Genomic DNA, 17351 nt, shown 5'->3' on the forward strand with positions numbered 1-17351 from the left:
GCCTCATTTTCTACAGGGAGCAGCTTCACGGGGTAGACTAAGGCATGGACATGGTATCCGTATACGGAGCTCTGTCGTGCTGCGGTCTCTTGGTTCGCCTTTTCTTTTTCTTTTTCTTTTTCTTTTTCCTCGTTTTGATCCTTTTTTCTTTTTGTTAGCCTTCTTCACCTCCTTTTATCCTTTTCTCTTCTCTTTTCTTCTCGTCCCTTTCCTTTCCTTTCTTTCTCTTACCCCAACAAACCAACCCACTGATCGCCCTGATAAGCACCGCCTGCTCTCTCTTATCGGGAAATCATCTACCTATCTATCCCCCGGGCCTCTTACTCTGCATCTGACCTGTCCTTCTTTCTTTCTTGTTGTTGTTTTCATTGTCTTTCATTCTCTGGCTTCATACATATATTATCATTCACTTATCAGTGACCTGTGCATTGTATGCGTCGTTCCTCCATATAACCCTCTGACCTGCTAGAGACAGGACTTCAGTGCGTTTGTCGTCTTTATATGCTATATTCTGTCGATCTTTTGTTTCGATTATAGCCTCTTGCGTACATACGGATCTCACCCTCTTCCACGATGGATACTCGAATGGATACCGCGGTTACCGTGGAGCAGCTCCCCCCTGCCGTCACACTGAGTGTCGATGCTCCCTCGTCAGAAACAGTCACTGCTGGCGCAGAGCTTCCAGAGCCTGCCAGCGGAAACAACATTACAGAGATCCTTGCGAATACTCCGCTAGAGAATATCCATCCCCAGTCAGATGAACCATCAGATCCAACTCCTGCACCCGAACCGCCCCAACCTGAGCTCGAACATGCGTACTGGGCCGAGATTGAGGAGGACACATCGGTACCTGATGAGGCGGAGATGAAGGAAATCGAGTCGACGGCGGATGGGGACTATAGTGCATACGAGTGTAGGTCTTCCTGCGAGTTTCTATGATTCGAGGACGAAAGCAGGTTGGAGATGCTGACCATCGCAGACGATTATTGGGAGAAGAACTTCCACCCAGATCTCGACGATCCAGAGTATCAGCCGGTTGAAAAAGGCCGCCTGACATGGAAGATCAAGGGCGTGCGAGGGACCAAAGACGCGCCCAACCGCAGCAAGATCATGCGTTCCCCTCCTGCTTTCATCGGCGGTTACTGGTGGACAATCAAGTTTTTCCCGCGTGGTAATAACGTGGGTTCCCTGAGCATCTACATCGAATGCTCCCCGACCTTGCCTCAGCCCGACAAGACATTGCCAGAGACCGAGTTCAAAGTCTTGCGGGGACCGGCCGATTCGGGGCTCAACACCGCCTCTCCCGAGGTGGACATGAAGTTTGCCCGAACCGACGACTCGGCAAGCTGGCTGGAGAATTTCACGGCACAGTACCCCGCTGCGGCTGCCAGCAAGCAAGATTCTCCAAAGGACACCTGGAGAGTATCGGCACAGATTGGTGTCATTTTGTACAACCCGGACGAGCCTCGTACGGGGTGGATGCAGTCCTCGTGCCACCAATTCAACCCGCACAATCTTGACTGGGGCTGGACTAATTTCCACGGCCCGTGGGACCAGATCCACCGCCGACAGCGGGGCCAGCGCCAGGCGCTACTCCGCAATGACACGCTTGCGTTCGATGCGTACATCCGCATTATTGACGACCCCACCCGCTCTCTGTGGTGGCATGCGAGCGATTCTGAACCGACTTGGGACAGCCTGGGCTTGACTGGCTACCGGCCGCTGGGTGATTCTGTCATCAATCACAGTGCCGAGGTTGCGGGACTGGCCTCATGGCTGCATCTAGCACCTCTGTGCAAGATAATCCAAAATGCCAAGGTCTTGGACCATCTCACAGACTGCGATGTCAAGCCCAAGCCGCTCTGCGATGCGCTACAGAAGTTCCTTTGGCGTCTGCGCTCTCGTGGTCAGTCCCTGCAATATGTGGATACGGACATTATCACTTCCATTCTGCGCAATCTGCATGAATACTCAGGTGATGTCTGTGAGTTCTGGGAGCGCCTGCGTCGGACCATCGAGTTTGAACTGTCGGACACCGATGCTCCGAAGGAGCTGGCCAAGATCTTTGACAGTCCCTCGCCTGACTCCCTTGCCGATTTTGGAGTGGATGCAGTAAACACCATCCCAAAGGACTTCAACTCACGCATTTGTGTGCCTGCTGAACAGGCCAAAACGATGCGCGAAGGGTTGGGCTGGTACTTGACGCAGAAACCCGGCCGTTGGGCATTGCCACCTGTTCTCCATGTCGAGCTGAACCGCCATAAATTGGACAAGGCGGCACGTCAGTGGCGCCTTGTCTACAACAAGGTTGACCTGGATGAGGAGTTGGATCTGACTCCCTACCTGGTTGACGGCCAGTGTGGAAACTATGTCCTCTATGGCTACATTGTCCACCGCGGACGGCGCACGTCGGGCAAATTCTTCAGCATTCTTCGTCCTGGTGGGCCCGGAACAAGATGGCTTGCATTCGATGACGGCAGCGATAATCGTGTTGAATGCCTCACACGCAAGACGGCCCTGGGGCCGCATCTGGGCCTGGATGAGTCTCAGAAAGTAGACCACAAGTCTGGTCATGATGTCGCCATCGCCGTCATGTATATACGAAGCGACGTTGTCGCAGAGTTCCTCCCTGGCCCTCAGGGTCCGTGGGACGTTTCGCCATCGCTGAAGGAGTATTATGAGACCGGCGTCTACCCTCTCTCCTCCGTGTCCGGGGGAAAGGCCGCAGAGAAGGAAATCCAAGTAGAGGTCTATGCTCCGCCGCAGTATGACCAGTTGCCTAGTCTGTTTGACTCCTACGATTTGATGTCGCAGGCCAAGGCGGCCAACAGGGTGATGTATATGACTGTTCCCCGCTCCGAGAATATTGTCGAGTTGCGCAAGAAGATCGCTCTCTGGGCCTCTGCGGCCAGCGAGACCCAGGCCAGTCCCGAGAATATCCGTCTCTGGCAGATTGGACATACTCGTGATCGATACGGGCCAACACTTGCGTTCGAGCGGATCTCGGATCTGAAGTCGACCCTTGATCTACCTGTTCCAGTTGCTCGGCTGTGGATGCAGATTGTCTCTGATGGTAAGTCATTGTTTCAGATCGATAGTTGTGGGACACGACTAATGCATAAATCCATAGATGAGGCAAAGTACTTTGCCATCAGAGATCCCCGCGACACTGTAGTCGCTCAGCGCAAGGCTGAAGAGGCGGTAGTCGAACGCGCTGGTTCTGAATCTTCGGACGACAGACAATATACTCCTGAAGTCCGAAGCGGAGGGGCTGAGGCCAGCTCATCTGGTAACGTGACCGAAAGCGATCTCAGCAACGGTGACAGGGTGTTGGCTGTGGTCACGGAGAGCTCTGACCTGGAGACTTCCAACTCCCCTGCTGAGATTCAGCCCAGCAATGTGGGTGCTGAAAATGATGCGGCCATAGCGGCGATCATCGCACAGGATGTCCAGCAGATGGAAATCGAGCTCGCTGAGGAGGCTCAGGAATCACCCGCTCCGGCTGAGCAGTCCTCCGATGACGCTACTCAAAGCGAACCAGCACAGCAGCGAGCTGCTTCTCCAGCTCCCGAAACTGTGTCTACCACTTCGGAAGAGCCCGAAGTTCCGCTGCCCGTCGAGCACGTTTACTATTTCATTCAAATTTTCGACGTCGAGGCACAAGCATTGCGTACGGCGGGCTCATTCTTCTCCCGGAAGGAGGAGAAAGTCAAGACCGCTCTGCGGAAACACTTGAAGTGGCCGATGATGAAGGATTTCGCGATCTGGCAGCGGGTTGACGGTACCACTGTCACAACCATGTCCAGCGTGGGAACATTCGACACGTATGTGCCAGATGGGACCTGTTTTATTGTCGGTGACAAATTAAGCAAGGAGAAGTAGGTGTTCATAGTACTCACCCCGATATAGAGATCCAATCCTAACCTCATCGTTCTATAGGCGCACGGAACTCAGCGTTGCGGGTCTATTCTCCAGTCCTGATCGGCTGGTCCACTACCTCTTCGCAGCGGAGCGCAATCACCCAACTCGGGCCTTCACCGGCACCAAGACTGTCGATGCCTCCTTTAACAGCGAGTACTACAGCGGCGAATTCCTGAAGGGCTACTACCACGGCAAAGGCAAGCACATCTCCGACTCGGCCGCCACCTACGTCGGCGACTTTGTCTTCGGCAAGCGCCACGGCAGCGGTGCCATGGAGTACCCCACTGGGGATACCTACGATGGAGATTGGTACGAAGACCAGTGCCACGGGCAGGGCACCTTCGTCGAGAAGAAGACAGGCAATAAATATGTCGGCGGTTACAAGGACGGCAAACGACACGGCAAGGGCATCAGCTACTGGGAAGTCGCTGACGAAGAGATGGATCTGTGCCAGATCTGCTACAGTGAGGAGCAGGATGCCCTGTTCTATGACTGTGGCCATGTCTGTGCCTGTGTGACTTGTGCCCGCCAGGTCGATATCTGCCCTATCTGTCGGAAGAACATCATCAGCGTGGTCAAGATCTATAGAACGTGAGGGGAGCTGCGCTGCGCCTGCGAGACTGGACCGTGATGGTGTAGGTTGGGTGTTGGAGGCCAAGCGTGTTGATGGAGTTGATAAACATACATATTTCTTTTCCGTTGGAGACTGCAGCATACCCCGGGTGTTACGGAGAGAGAATTTGGAATTGGTGCCTTTGGAGTTACTTTGACGTTCAGATATCTGCTTATATGGTTTCTTACATGAATATATCACATTTATATGGATTCAGGACGAGTAAGAGGTAAACTACGTATCACAAGTTTGCTATCAACCGATCACAAATGGTATCATTATATTCTACCACAGCTATCTACGTCAAACCACAATGAAAACAGTGATGCGCCGTCCGTACCTAAACATGAGATGATGCTTTTGGAATGATCAACGGAAGAAAAGAAAAAGACAAGATGCTACATTCCAGTACAGTCCGACTATTTGCCGGCTTTCGTTCCCGAACTACTGCTCGCTGCCTTCTTGTTCTTCTTGCTGCTCTTGGCGTCGGAGTCCGCCTTGCTCTTGTCGGTCTTCTTGTCGGTCTTCTTGTCGGTCTTCTTGTCGGTCTTCTTGTCGGCCTTCTTGTCGGCCTTCTTGTGGGCCTTCTTGTCAGATTTCTTCGAGTCCTTCTCGTCCTCGTTCTCAACGGTAGACTCCTTCTTGCTCTCCTCCTGTTTCGAGGCCTCCGCTTTCTCAGACGCAGATTTCTTGGGCTTGTTCAGAACAGCCTTGGGGTCGAGACCCTTCCGGCGCAGACGGTTGCGCTCCGCACGAGCAATGCGCTCCTGATCCTCCTCTTCGTCGAAGGGGCCGAAGGCGCCGCCCTCGATGTCGAGGGTCGTGCCGTCCTCGTTCAGGATGGGCGTCTTGTCGACGACTTCGTCGTCGTCGGCCTTCTTGGTGGGTTTATTGGCGGCGGCGGCGGGGGCGGTGCCGTCGGCGGAGGGCTTGGAGGTCGGGGTGGGCCCGGTCTTCTTGAGTTTGCAGACGAAGAAGCCGTCGACGTTCTCGCGGTGCGGGAAGTAGCGGCGGGTGAGGGTCATCTTGGGGTCGAACTTCTTGCCCATGTAGCTGGTGAAACCGGGGGAGCCGAAGTCGCCGAGGCCGGTGTCGACGAGCTTGACGTTGGGGCGTTTGCGGAGGACGTACTGCACGACTGCTTCGTTTTCCTCGACGGTGACGGAGCAGGTGGAGTAGACAATGTAGCCGCCTGTTTTCGAGGCGTGGTCGACCGAGTCGATGGCGGCGAGGAGGAGGTTGCGTTGCATGTGGGGGATGGCGAGGAAGTCGCGTTCATTCTTGGAGGTCTTGACGCTGGGGTCCTTGGAGATGACGCCTGTGCCGGTGCAGGGGGCGTCGAGGAGGACGCGGTCGAAGCCGCCGAGGGCCTTGGGGAAGGCGGTCCGGGCGTCCAGGTTCGTCACGATCGTGTTCTTGCAGCCGAGACGGTGGATGTTACCGATCAGACCCTTGGCACGGGGCTTGCTGGCATCGTTGGCGATCACGCAACCGGTGTTGCGCATCAGGGCCGAGATGTACGTCGTCTTACCACCGGGGGCGGCGGCCATATCGAGAACCCGCTCGTTGGGCTGTGGGGCCAGCGCCATCACGGGAAGGAAAGATGAGGCTGCCTGCAGGATGTAGTGACCCGCCAGGTACTCGGGAGTGGCACCGAGAGGCACCGCGGACTCGAAGACTTGCAGACCGACCTTGGACCACTTACCCACGGGCTCAAGGACCACACCTCGGTTGATGAGGGCTTGTGCCAAAGATCGTCGATTGGTACGCAGGGTGTTTGTACGGATGACGACTGGACGAGGAGTTTCATTGGCCTCGAAGAAGGCGAACGCCTCCATAGGGGTGAAAAGATTGAACAGCTTCTCCGCGAGGAATGGGGTGTAGCCGTAATAGGTGCAGATGTCGTCCAGGAGCAGTTGCAGGTAATCGGCGCGGGATTTGCCCGGTTGTCCGAGCGTCTTCAGGTCGCCCAAGATTCGAATGGTGTCTGTGATTCTCGTGCGAAGCAATTGGAGATCAGGGGCCAGACCAGGCTTGCCCTCGGCATCAGCAAAGACATCCGGGCGGTCGCCTGCAATGTTAGTCTGCATAGCAGACTCCTGTAACTCGCGCTGCGCCTCCTCCTCTTCCGCCTGTCTGGCCTCATCCAATTTCCGGGACAGTCCCTCGATATTGGCAGCTGTGAGCTTCTCCTCCGCATCGGACAGATCCTCGTCGTCGGAGAACATGGCCTCCCGTGGGTGGTCCTCTTCCTCTGAATCCATGACCGAGTCTTCGTCCTCTTCCTCCTCCTCCTCATCAGAATCAATCTCCTCCTGACTATCCATAGATCCGTCACTGACGCCATCCAAGTCATCAAATTCATCCTCGCCCATCTCAATCTCATCGTCATCGAGATCCGACATATCTTCGTCGTCCGAGTCCATAAATGTAGGCTTCTCTTTCGCTGCAGGTTTGCTCTTGCTCTTCGCATCCTTCTTGCTCACAGCGGCAGTCTCAGCCTTGATTTCCTTTCCTTTAACCGCACCATTAACCTTCTTCTTAGGCACAGCCTTCAGAACCTCTTCTTCATCTTCGGCTCTCCTCCGCTTCTTGCCCGACTCTGCCTTTGATTCGACATCTCCCGCCTTGCGCTTCTTGTACAGGGTGATTTTCGACTCGTCCAGCGGGGCCGGAGGGCCCTGCTTCTTCATACGGCGACCCTTTCCCATTGCGACAAATTGTGTGGTGCAGGGTAGAAATTGTGGTTTTGCTAATATGTCTCTATCATGGAAAGCCAAACTTTTTTTTCTTTTGCTTCTTCTTTTTTCAGGCGGTCAACGCTGGCAGATCCTTTCCGGAAGGCGGTCTAGTTGTCTTAGTGGCCTGAGGCATTAATATCTGACCGTGGGGTTCTGGCCTCACGAGCTCCCGATTGGGTAATGAGCACAATTGATCGATCGACTGTGACGACAACCCTCCATCTCACGTCCTTTAATACCTTCCGAAGCAAACAACAACTACCCATTCCAATCATTCTGGGAGCACCATCACCATCATCATGAACGAAGTAGCATTCGTCAAGACTTTCCTCTCAGCACTCGACTCTCGACCCATCAAGCTCCGCTCCGACCATGTCTTCGACCCAGCGCAAGTCGGACTACGTGTCCCAGTACGTCCGCCTCGTATCCCATATGGCTCAGCCATATATTAGGGCCATGTACTAACCGACACAGTATACCCTCCCTCGCCTGAACGCAGCCCACCCCGAAATGCCCAAGAAGACCAAACAACCGCTCGCCCCGGGCTCCTCAAAATCCATAACCGTGCACCTCAAATCAGCCCGCAACCCGGCCCTCGAATTCTCTCTCCCCAACACCGCCCTCGCCACGACCTCCGTACAGGATCTCAAGGACGCCGTGCGCGAGCGCGTAACAGACGCCCAGGGCAACAAAGTCTCCCTCGACAAGATCAAGATCCTGTACAAGCGCAAACCCGTAACGGGGAAGACCATCGCGGAGGTTCTTGCTGATGAGCCGGGGATGCTATCTGGAGGGAATAAGGTCGAGTTCGGCGTTATGATCATGGGCGGGGCGCAGGTTGCGCCGAGTGCGGGGGCGGGTGAAGGGGCAGGTGCTGAGCAGAGGGAGAGTTATGAGCCTCCCAAGCCGGCTGTTGGGCCTAGTGGGGAGAGTGTTGTGGCGACGGAGGCTTTCTGGGATGATTTACAGGGCTTCTTGGAGCAGAGATTGAAGGACTACGATGAGGCGAATAAGTTGAGGGTGCTTTTCAAGGAAGCTTGGAGGTCGAGTCTCTAGGAGTTTCGATGGTGCTGTAGATAGTCTTCTTATATGATACCTTTTATTGATCCGTTCTGTGCTTCCCCGGAGTGGACTGGCTCCGGATTGAGATTAGATGCGTGACAGTGCTCTCGTTGAAAGTATACTACGAGCGTTGCCTTGTAGTTCACACGCTGCATGGAGCATAAGGTCAATACAGAAATCAAGTCTATTCAATGTGCTAGAATTTGATACCAAGTTCAAGGTACAGAAGCTGGGGCAGTGGTATAGGAACTAATTTGTTATACATAAACATATACGCATAGAAGCCAAAAGAAAGGCATACTTGAGCATGCCTTCAAGGGAGACGGGAGAATTTGAAATTGCGAAATGGATACAGGGTAGGATTATTCCCAGAACCCATCTCACACGGTATCTCGAGGCCAAGCGGCCACACATCATGTAGGGAGAAAATGGAGGCGAACAGAAATCGAAGTCCAGCTGCAAGCTGTCGGGCTTGAACGTCGTGGTAATTTAACACCATCAATAACAAATCGTCAAAAGCTTCCATTTGGGGAGTGAGAAAAGGCGAACAGCCGCAACCTGGAGGCGGAGCCAAAATGACCATTTCGAAAGAGGAGCTCGTGCATGCAAGTAGGATGGCCGAAGAACGAAAATGCCAAAGGAGCTATAACACAACACTAGAAAGGAACAAATGCCAGGTAATTTGACACCATTGCAAATGCTCAAGAACTGACCAAGCGCTCATTCAGGAAGAGTTAGCCTAACGAAATGATCGGCGGACAACATCAGACTTCATGCATGGACAAGCAGAATCCGTCGTTATCTTGAGAAGACCTTGACAACCCCATCTCCTCCACCACTGACGACCCAGCGGCCGTCGCGGCTCCAGGTGACGGCACACACCCCCTCACCACGCATCAATCGGTGGCTTGTAATCTCTTGGGTACAGCTACGTTTCTCAAGGTTCCAGAACCGTAAGCTGGCGTCATGCCCAGCGGACACTAGTTCACGTCCATCAGGAGATAAGGAAAGTGCAGCAATAGCCGCGGGATGGGCCAGCATCGTGTATGTGCATTGGCCTACAACAGGGCAAGAAAATGTCAGTGCTTCCATTCAAAAACAGCCGTGGGTAGCAGAGTACGTACCGCTATTGGCGTCAAAGAGACGGATATATCTGTCTTCGTATCCACTTATGATCACCCCTTCCACGGCACTGGAGCCGGTAGCTCCGTGCACAACTTCTTCATCAGCCAACGTCCGACTAGGATCGAGGCCTGCAGACCCATCAAAGCCAATAGTGGTTGCAACGACAGAGTTGACTCCCGTTGAGGGAGTGCCATCGTAGGTTTCCAAGCTCGCCATGCCCACAATCTCCTCGCCGGTTCTCGTGTCATATACAAGGATCGAAGCATCCGTGTATGAAACGACGAAATTGACACCTGCAAGAGACAGAGGGCTGATACAAGTTGGTGAGGGAGAGTCGGCCCGAAGTATATGATGGACGAGGGTATAGTGGAAAGGCGTGGTGGTAGCGGTGCTAGGTTGAGGCGAAGATGGGAAATTAGACCCAGATGATATCGAGTTAGCGCGCCGACTTCCACCAGCTCGCCTAGAACCGGCTTGTGGTGATGATAGCTGGGGAGGTGCACTGACAGCCCAGATCAATATCCGCCCATCGGCAGCGCCCGACGCCAGCAAGATGCGATCTGGACCTCCGTAGTGACTGGATGAATCCCCAAACACAGTACCAGCCGTGCCAGGAAGAACGCAAAGGCCCCAAACAGCATCGGTGTGGCCGTCAAGTGTGGCCTTGGGATCAACCCGTCCGCGTTCCCAAACACGCACGCTGGCATCCTGTCCACCGGAGAATACCCATCCGTCACCCAGGGCACGGCCGCCATTTGAGAAATTTTGGGACGGGGAGCACGCAGCCAGTGCAGTTACTGCTCCAACATGACCCCGATGGGTGAAGTAACTCGTTATATCCAGATCGTTGCCGGAGTTCCCTCCGTGCGACCCATAGTGCCCGTATGATGCTGGTATGATCCATCTTTTGATCGTCCCATCATCACTGCACGTGCAAATCTCGGGTTCGGAGGGGCTACCACCGCCCGTGAAGATCACTGAGCGGATAACATCCAGGTGGCCGCGGAGTGCGAATCGAACTTTGAAAATAGGATCCTGTTTCTGCATTGCTCCCGCACCGACATCTATGGCACCTTCGCTCTTACGTTTGGAGCCAGAGCTCTTCCTTCGATGCGATACTGATCCACCCCGTGAGGGGGACTTCGACCCGGCGAAGTTCGCGTTGGGAAAGGCATCCACGTCTGGTCGGTGAGGTGGGATGTGGGCAGTCCGGGACTCCTGAGCCGGGGTTTCATCAAAGTTCCACCCGTCTGTATCTTGTAATTGATCTTCCGCCTGCTGGGATTGAGCCTCCTCCTTAGCATCTGCCTGTGTGTTATCGTACTGTTGCTTTGCAGGACCAGCGCGCTCATCCGCTAGGCCTGACTCAAACGCCTGCTTTCTGCTGTCAATAGCAGTAGCGGGGGTCTGCTGTGCCTCCAACGGTCTTTTGTCCATGAAATCTCGCGCCACAGGGGGGAGGAATTGATTGGGAGCGCGAGACAAGTTGGAATTGTCCGAATAATGAGTCACAATAGGCTGGTGATTTTGTAGTGCTACTTCGCGCGCCATCATGTGATTTGCCTGCTGTTGCTGCTGCTGTTGCTTTTGGCGCTGCTGCTGAATGTAGGCTTCCTCTATACTCTGCTGAGGCATGTTGTGGTTCGCGTACATATGGTTCGAGAGTTCCAGGTCATTTACATCGGGAGCAGGATGCGACGTAGGGATAACGTGAAATGCAACCTCTTGCGAGCATTTTGACAGGTACAGACGCGACTTCTCCCGTTCGTTCTCCTGTCGGACGCCAGGTTGGTGGTCGGTGTCAACATCGGTGGTGAGATCGGCCTGGGATTTGGACCGTTGCGCTGCAGACAAGTCAGCAATCCACCAACACCGGGGATTTTACGAGTTGGTATCGTACACTTCAATTCGTTGATGCTCTCCCGGGCGATCTCCTTGGAGTCCCTCGTATCCTCGATCGGTTCATTATTGCTCAGCTTCTTCACCTTCTCACGCTCTTTCTTCAGAGCAGCCTCAAGCAGCCTCACATGCTTGCCCAATGACTCGTGCAGCCGCTTGCTTGTTCGTACATCACCTTCTAATCTGCCGATCCGAGACCGCATCTCCGCGCGCTCTATCTCCCAGGCATTGCGATCTCGCTCGTGCCGATGCCATTCCGTCTGCAGAAAGCGCATCACACCTATCGCAGAGGGAAGAATAGTTAGCTTCAAGAAACACCAATACCAAGGCCAGAGTCTCCCTGCACCCACCTTGCAATGTATACTCCGTCCCATGAGGTTGTCCGCCATTCGACGACCCATCAGCCCCAGGCCCGATGTACCCTCCGCCCCCAGCCATGGCCGAGGGAGACTGCCAAGCCATGCGAAATCAACAAGCGACAGAATTTAAATAAATTCAGGACAAGCGGCAGAGCTGTTTAAGCTTCTGCGTCCCCAGTTGTGACAAGAAATGACGCCGATTGTGGAGAGCTTTCGTGGCCGCAATGCTGCAAGTTTGTTGATGTAAGCAACCCCCAATCTCAACGGGTGACAACGGCAGGAAACCACGTTCCAGGCCGTGTCAGCACCGGGTGGAGAACAATAATTATTATGACTCCGTCAACGGAAGGGTATGGATCACCGAAAGGAGAAAAGGAGGATGGTCGCTGTATGCTGTCGAAGCTGGACTGGCAGCTGGCGCGCGTTAGGTTCTCCTCGCTGAGGTCGGGGAAAGTCACCGCACCGCCGCTGCTGGACTTTTGTTGGCTCCCGTAGACGCACAACTCGCCCCGTCTAACCGCCTTTAGCGCTGGGGTAGTCTGGCTCCCAACCTCGTCCTAGCATTGATTATATAGACTGACATTCAATGGACTTACCTGTCATGGTGGTCCATTATTCGCTGCTGTGTTCTTCTGGCTATATAGTTATAGACGTTGCGACAAACGTGGCAGCAGATCGACTACATTGTGGTTGTTGACCACGGAAAACTGTCATTACGGTGAGAAGACCGCGGACCCTTCCAAAGACTCCGTCTGTCATTTTGACTTCGTTGTAAATCGTTAATATCGTGATGGATGCTATCTGATGAAGCATCAGAATTCCAGTTCCTCAATCTCCATGCCACAGTCAACACATTTCTTGACCCCTATACCCGTCTCAGGATCCTCCACAGATCGGCCCCATTGATGTACATGTCGACCACCTTTCCCCAGATCATCGCCGAAATTTCCTCCAGCTGCACCTTGACGATTCCGTCGGTATGCTTCAACTCTGGTGCGCTTCTTGAGATCTTGCAACTTGGTCTTGAATTTCGCCTCCCGCCGCCTCTTCTTCTCATTCTCTCGTCGTTCAAATTCGGCATCCAACGCTTCTGGAGACCCCCATTTTTTTGAGGAGAATGCGTATTCCTCAACTTGGTATCGTAGATAGAGCATCATGTTATTCCAAGTCGACTTATGAGGATTCGGTCGCTCCAGGTGTGGTAAAAGCTCTTCGTCGCGGAGTTCGGCTGAGAGAAGCGCGGTGTCAGTGATCCATCTTTGATATAAAACGCGTTCGAGGATAGACTCACGATCGGTCAACAGATAATCTTCCTTCGCTTCCGTCTTCGTCAGAAGACTGTACTTCTCTGGGTACTTCTCCTTGCAAGCATGGCATACACAGCATCGGAGTAGCTCCTCCCACTTCCAGTCAATCTCAACACTCCCACATTCCCGGCACTTTTTCTGCTTGCTTTTATCCTCTAGTACACTCAGTCCGGGTTCAAACGGCCCTGCTCGCTCGCGGCGAAGGGAGTCGAGCAGCTGTTGTCGTTCCCATTCTTTCTGCGTCATATGCGCAGGTTTCTGATCCTCCTTCCCATCTCGGACATTCAACGCCTTGTTGTATGGATCATCCTCTTGAGTCAAGAAACCTCCTTTCGTGTCGGTCATCTTGCTGAAGTCATACTCCACATACTTGGTGAAATTGCGAGCTGGCTTGATCGCATCGAGGGGGCGGTTCGCCGACGCATCTCGTAATGTCGCTGGTGTCTCTGACGCTGTCATAGAAGAATATGTTCGTTTTATCCCGCTGGCGCTACTTAAACTGCTGGGTGTTGCAGCTCGCTTTTTGGCTTCCTCGGCCTCTCGTTGTTCACGGATCGCCTTGGCTTTCATACGATTGATCTCCTGTAAACGGATCGTTAGTTCAACAATGCAGAGCATGGCTCTTTAGCGAATCACATACAATTCTCCGCAACTGTTCGGGAGTGAGCGGACCCCTTTGGAGCTCACCGGGCTTGTCAGCGCCCGATTTTGGCGGCGGCGTCGAATGTCGTTCGGCTTCCATGGTGGTTTGTTAGTGACTATATCAAAAGCAAGCAACGCAACCGCAGATTTCCCCCAGGTTGTCATTCGTCAAGAGTTGGAAGCCTAGCGCCACATCACGTGATGATAAGCTGATGCGATTTTGCGGCTGGCGCCTTGTGATTGGCTCAGGAGATCACAGCGGCAGCTATCATGGGTTCATCTTGGACAGATAAGCAACGAGCACCGGGTTGATAAGGTACAGTCTGCAAACCCAAACGAACCCCGGCTACGTCTCTGCTGTGCCAGTTGCAACCCCAGCGTGGCCGTCACTCAATTCACCATCGTCTCTTTCCTGTCCATACAATACCTCGCAGACTCCTCCCACAGGCACGTCCATAACGGCATCAGTGCCCTCGGACCAGATCTCTTTCCAGTTGACCTTGCGATTCTGCGGTCCCATTATCTGATACGATGTTGCGCCAGGTTTCATCTTGGCAGCACCGCCCGGTCGTCGCCGGCCTTTGCCGTCAATGACAGCTACATTGGCGACTTCGTCAACGATATTCTCGATACTATTCATCGGTAGGGTCAGATAACCCGTGTTATAAGATGCCAGAGCGACATAGATGTAGATGATCAGCATGACCAGCCATGCGGGAATAGCGAGCGACCACCACCGATTTGGGTAGTAGTAGATACCGAGCTGATGCAGGAATGGGGACGGTAGGTAGGACCAGAGTACATAGATTACTGTTGATTAACGTGTTAGAATTGTAATCACTTCCTGCAGCGCATCGGTTCGACTCACAGAAGGCCAGCGATGAAGCCAAGTATAAGACAAAGCCATAATACTCATATGTCGGTACTTTCGGGCTGGCACGAGGGACCGTGGTTGCACGACGGGCAGATTTTGCGACAGCCGCCTCAGTATCATTCGGTGTTTCCACGTCCGAGCTATCAGGGGTAGTCGGTCGGGAAGTAGTAGTCGAAAAAGGGGGACGAAGAAGCGACGTCAACGACGGGGACGGCGGTAGGGGTGTGGGAGGTCTGTTATAGAACGGAGGAGCGAAAGCATTAGGCCCGTGCAGGGAACTCGAAGACTGGCGAAACGGGTGATGCATGGCAATGCCATCTTCGGCAGCTTCCTCATCGGATTCCATCGAGGTGTCCGAGAATGACTGATTGTCTAAAGAATAGCTGGAGTGGAAGTCCGGGTCCTCTTCCTCTCCCTCTGCAAGATCGTCGGTTGTAGGCGAAAGCATGTCTGAGTCGCCCAGCCCTGGGTAGCTGTTGTTTGGCACATCTTGTATTGCTGTAGCAAATCCATCCGCGGGGAGAGGTGGGAATGGTTGCTTTGACTCTCTGGACGATACGATGCGTGCAGAACCACGGCCGTCATCAATAGATCGGGACTGCTTTTCGTCGCCAATCTCGGGAGTTGACATGCTTAATTATCGATTTGTCTTGCGCAAACTAAGCTGTGATAATAATACTGAAGTAAATTAACACTCTCCTAGCTTATCACTATACTGCCGCTTCTTACCGCTCAATCTCTATACTGCTGGTGATATGTTCATTTTGTACTCCGTAGAGAAATAATAATTCAAGTCGTTCAAACACTATGTTTGAGACTACATAATCTCGCTCATAAGATGGGTCGAACTCGCAAAAGATATATCCTCCAGTGAGCGACTTAAGGATGTGACCAGCAAACCTTGGGAGGATATACCTCCCTACCCGTGGAATACATATATTCGCATAGAGAGAGTACACTTGCGATAACAGGGTGATAGGAACATACCACTCTTCAATGCTCATCCTGTTGGCTTTTTGAACATACATCATGCGATTAACCAGTCTACCTATATCTTGACTGCTATGTTGGCTCCTCAGAGTTTCAACGAAGATGCCAGAGGTATCTGGATAGCTCAAAGCCTTTGGGCTCAGCCTGTCCCTTCTTTAGCATCGTCGTGCTCTGTCCAAAGTCATCCACAATTGGCCAGAAATCCCCACGACATAGCCTAGAAAAATTCAGGAGACTCCTTCTGTCTTGGGATCCATTTTCTCCGTGTCCAAAATACATTTCCTGGTTTCGTGGTTGACGCTCAGATCAGATCTACAGTTTCCGCTTCCACACAAGGCGATCCCAAAGCCACTTCACCTTTTGTCATATAGCCAATCATCCGCTCGTGAGAACAATGGATGTGTTGGCTTTGTTCTCGTCTGTCGTCACTCAGGATAAAGACAGTAGATACATCAACTATCTCGTCGTTAGACACCAGGAAGAACTTCTTAGATGCACCATACAGCTCCAGTCGCAGGAAGCGGTGCGGATTGTGTACCACGTAAGCGAGGTTTTTTTACATCACTTCTGAGGTCCACTCTTCTTTCGCTTTACGACCAGAGAGGAAATCAATCTTCGGCTCCGAGAGGTCGAGTATGGATTAGAATGAAAACAGGTCATCCGTTCGAGATTTGAGCGTCATACTTGGACAAGCACTCACCCCTTGCTTGATTGATTTGTCGACCTCAGAGACTGTCGACTAATTTTTACCCAATCAGGGGAATGATTTTACTATGGAAGACTGACAGTAGGTACTGCTTCTCCAGGCTCCAAAATTTCGATTAAGGATGCATTATCTATCCCGTGCTTGTTCATTCTGCGGTATGCAGCTGGAAAGCGTTATCACCTAAAAGCCGTCTAGTCGAGAGGCAATTACAGACCGTCAATCAATAGTCTTGCAGATTAAGCTTCGGTCCCGCCATTGAACACACCCCAGTTCGTGACGCGGGATAAGAATCTCGAACTCATCTTTCCCAGTCGGCACGCTTTGTTAGAAATTCCTGTTTGATCAATATGGGATTATTGAAATTCTGCTCTCAGGTGACATACTACAGTACTACGAAGTCGTCCATCTCAAAAATCAGGAGCGGAATCCTTCAGATCAGCTATTTCTTCAAACAAAGAGATCAAAATTCAAGGGCGTCATGATTCAAGGGACCGCGAAACATTCTCCGATGTCTTAGGAATTGGCAGATTGATTTGCGACTTCCTTGTCTAATTGGATGCGAAGTCAACGATCTTTCAGGGACCAGTGACCACTAATGCCTGCTACTACTAAGCTACTACCTACTAATCGGAGGGCGTCCATGCGTCCTCTCCACCGATCAACAGCGAACGGGAACACGAACTGGAGCGAATCCACGTATTGGATCAACATGAAGAAATGACAACCTCGCGAATGGTTCATTGTACTGTAGCGAGCTAACAGTATTTCTTCTCGGACTTTCTGAGCATTGATCGACGGATCATCAGTACTTTCAAACCTGCGGAAGCTCTGGAACTACGGTGTAAACATTCCAAATAATGCATCCCCGACCACCTGGGCTTTGCATGGCCCACCATTGGCATTTCTGTCACACGAAGGTTTACTTTCGGAACACTATTGGCAACTGGCCTGGCGTGCTGTAAGCCTGTACCATACATGCAGAATGACAGGAATGACAAGTCCAACGCGCCATACCGTCCGCTTGTCCTAGTGGCGGATCACAAACGAGATATATGTAGGCAATTGCATCCTTGTGCCTTTAGATTCTGATTCTAGACTATCTCCGTATAACC

The 17351-nt window shown here is 52.6% G+C and overlaps 6 protein-coding genes across 6 annotated transcripts; 2 read left to right on the top strand and 4 right to left on the bottom strand.

Annotated features, from left to right (window-relative positions):
* Positions 1-573: 573 nt before the first annotated feature.
* On the top strand, positions 574-4516 carry ALT_6103 (putative MATH and UCH domain protein; the record flags this gene model as incomplete). Its single annotated transcript, XM_033555642.2, has 4 exons — positions 574-913; positions 980-3073; positions 3131-3878; positions 3940-4516. The coding sequence occupies 4 exons, from the start codon at positions 574-576 to the stop codon at positions 4514-4516; spliced, it is 3759 nt and encodes a 1252-aa protein (XP_033411533.2).
* Positions 4517-4953: 437 nt separating this feature from the next.
* On the bottom strand, positions 4954-7245 carry ALT_6104 (rRNA (cytosine-C5-)-methyltransferase NOP2; the record flags this gene model as incomplete). The annotated part of the gene is made up of 1 exon (XM_033555641.2): positions 4954-7245. The coding sequence occupies one exon, from the start codon at positions 7243-7245 to the stop codon at positions 4954-4956; it is 2292 nt and encodes a 763-aa protein (XP_033411532.2).
* Positions 7246-7574: 329 nt separating this feature from the next.
* ALT_6105 (uncharacterized protein) lies at positions 7575-8331 on the top strand (the record flags this gene model as incomplete). The annotated part of the gene is made up of 2 exons (XM_033555640.2): positions 7575-7685; positions 7750-8331. 2 exons carry the CDS (start codon positions 7575-7577, stop codon positions 8329-8331), a joined length of 693 nt encoding a protein of 230 aa, XP_033411531.2.
* Positions 8332-9135: 804 nt separating this feature from the next.
* ALT_6106 (cell differentiation and development protein Fsr1) lies at positions 9136-11823 on the bottom strand (the record flags this gene model as incomplete). Its single annotated transcript, XM_033555639.2, has 4 exons — positions 9136-9395; positions 9462-11306; positions 11363-11641; positions 11712-11823. 4 exons carry the CDS (start codon positions 11821-11823, stop codon positions 9136-9138), a joined length of 2496 nt encoding a protein of 831 aa, XP_033411530.2.
* A 709-nt stretch (positions 11824-12532) lies between these two features.
* rad14 (DNA repair protein RAD14) lies at positions 12533-13769 on the bottom strand (the record flags this gene model as incomplete). The annotated part of the gene is made up of 3 exons (XM_033555638.2): positions 12533-12948; positions 13012-13609; positions 13668-13769. 3 exons carry the CDS (start codon positions 13767-13769, stop codon positions 12533-12535), a joined length of 1116 nt encoding a protein of 371 aa, XP_033411529.1.
* Positions 13770-14015: 246 nt separating this feature from the next.
* ALT_6108 (meiotically up-regulated gene 84 protein) lies at positions 14016-15174 on the bottom strand (the record flags this gene model as incomplete). Its single annotated transcript, XM_033555637.1, has 2 exons — positions 14016-14479; positions 14538-15174. The coding sequence occupies 2 exons, from the start codon at positions 15172-15174 to the stop codon at positions 14016-14018; spliced, it is 1101 nt and encodes a 366-aa protein (XP_033411528.1).
* Between the last annotated feature and the right edge of the window lie 2177 nt (positions 15175-17351).

The sequence above is a fragment of the Aspergillus lentulus genome (assembly GCF_001445615.1).
Source record: "Aspergillus lentulus DNA, contig: Alt12, strain: IFM 54703, whole genome shotgun sequence".
Taxonomy (NCBI): Eukaryota; Fungi; Ascomycota; class Eurotiomycetes; order Eurotiales; family Aspergillaceae; genus Aspergillus; species Aspergillus lentulus.